The following is an 825-nucleotide window of genomic DNA, read 5'->3' on the forward strand; positions in this document are numbered from 1 at the left end:
GTTCTAAAGTTGTTGCACCGCCTGTACATTTACCGGTGCAGCCACCACGATCGGCACCGTGTGCGTCGTCGCATGCAGCCGCCCAAACCCGAAACAAACGGCAGTGCAGCACCGCGCGGCGGCGCTGCACGCCCCGCACGGCCAGCAACGAGCACAGCAACAGCTTTTCCGGCCGGCCCGACCGGCCCATACAGCGCGGCCTCCGTGTGGCAGCTCGCGGCGCCGCCGCCGCCGCTGCCGCCGCCGCAGCTGGAGATGCACACGCCCAGCTGGCCCCAGCCGGGCTCTCACTCAGCCAGGCTGGCCTCGTACGCGCCCCACCCCGCCGCCTGGTACTCCGCCGCCGCCGCCGCGGGGTCGGCCGCCCGGATGACGCCGCGCCCGACGATGATGACGTCACTCCCCCTCTGCCCGACCGCGCTCGCGGGCGTGTTGTACTGCTGCCCGAGGTCGTCGCCGCCCGCAGCCAGCTGCACCCCTGGCGTCATGTGGATCAGCCCCGGGCTGCTCTGCTTGGGCCAGGCCGCCGGGTTGATGGAGATGAAGCCCATAACAAAATCGAGGTTGGCCTCCGCGGCGGCGGCGACGGCCTCGGCGTAGGGGCCGGGGGCGGCGAGGGCGCCCTTGGAGGACATCTCCGCCAGCAGCAGGCAGCCGCGGCCCTTGGGGCCGCCGACCTGGCGTTTTAGTTTGTGTGCGTGCGTGCAGGGGGTTATAATTCGAATGGGGTGTCGGGCGCGTCATCAGTACCGTACGAGATGCCAGCGTTTGGTGTGAGTGAGAGAGAGTGGAAAGGGGGGCGGCGTGGGCCCCTGACCCGTGCTT

General features: G+C 70.4%; 1 protein-coding gene across 1 annotated transcript; it reads right to left on the reverse strand.

Moving 5' to 3' along the window:
* Positions 1–287: 287 nt before the first annotated feature.
* On the reverse strand, positions 288–677 carry MNEG_9501 (hypothetical protein; the record flags this gene model as incomplete). The annotated part of the gene is made up of 1 exon (XM_014042029.1): positions 288–677. A coding segment is annotated over one exon (390 nt), but the record flags the coding sequence as incomplete, so codon positions are not given.
* Positions 678–825: the final 148 nt, after the last annotated feature.

This window comes from Monoraphidium neglectum, assembly GCF_000611645.1.
Source record: "Monoraphidium neglectum strain SAG 48.87 unplaced genomic scaffold scaffold01959, whole genome shotgun sequence".
Lineage (NCBI taxonomy): Eukaryota > Viridiplantae > Chlorophyta > Chlorophyceae > Sphaeropleales > Selenastraceae > Monoraphidium > Monoraphidium neglectum.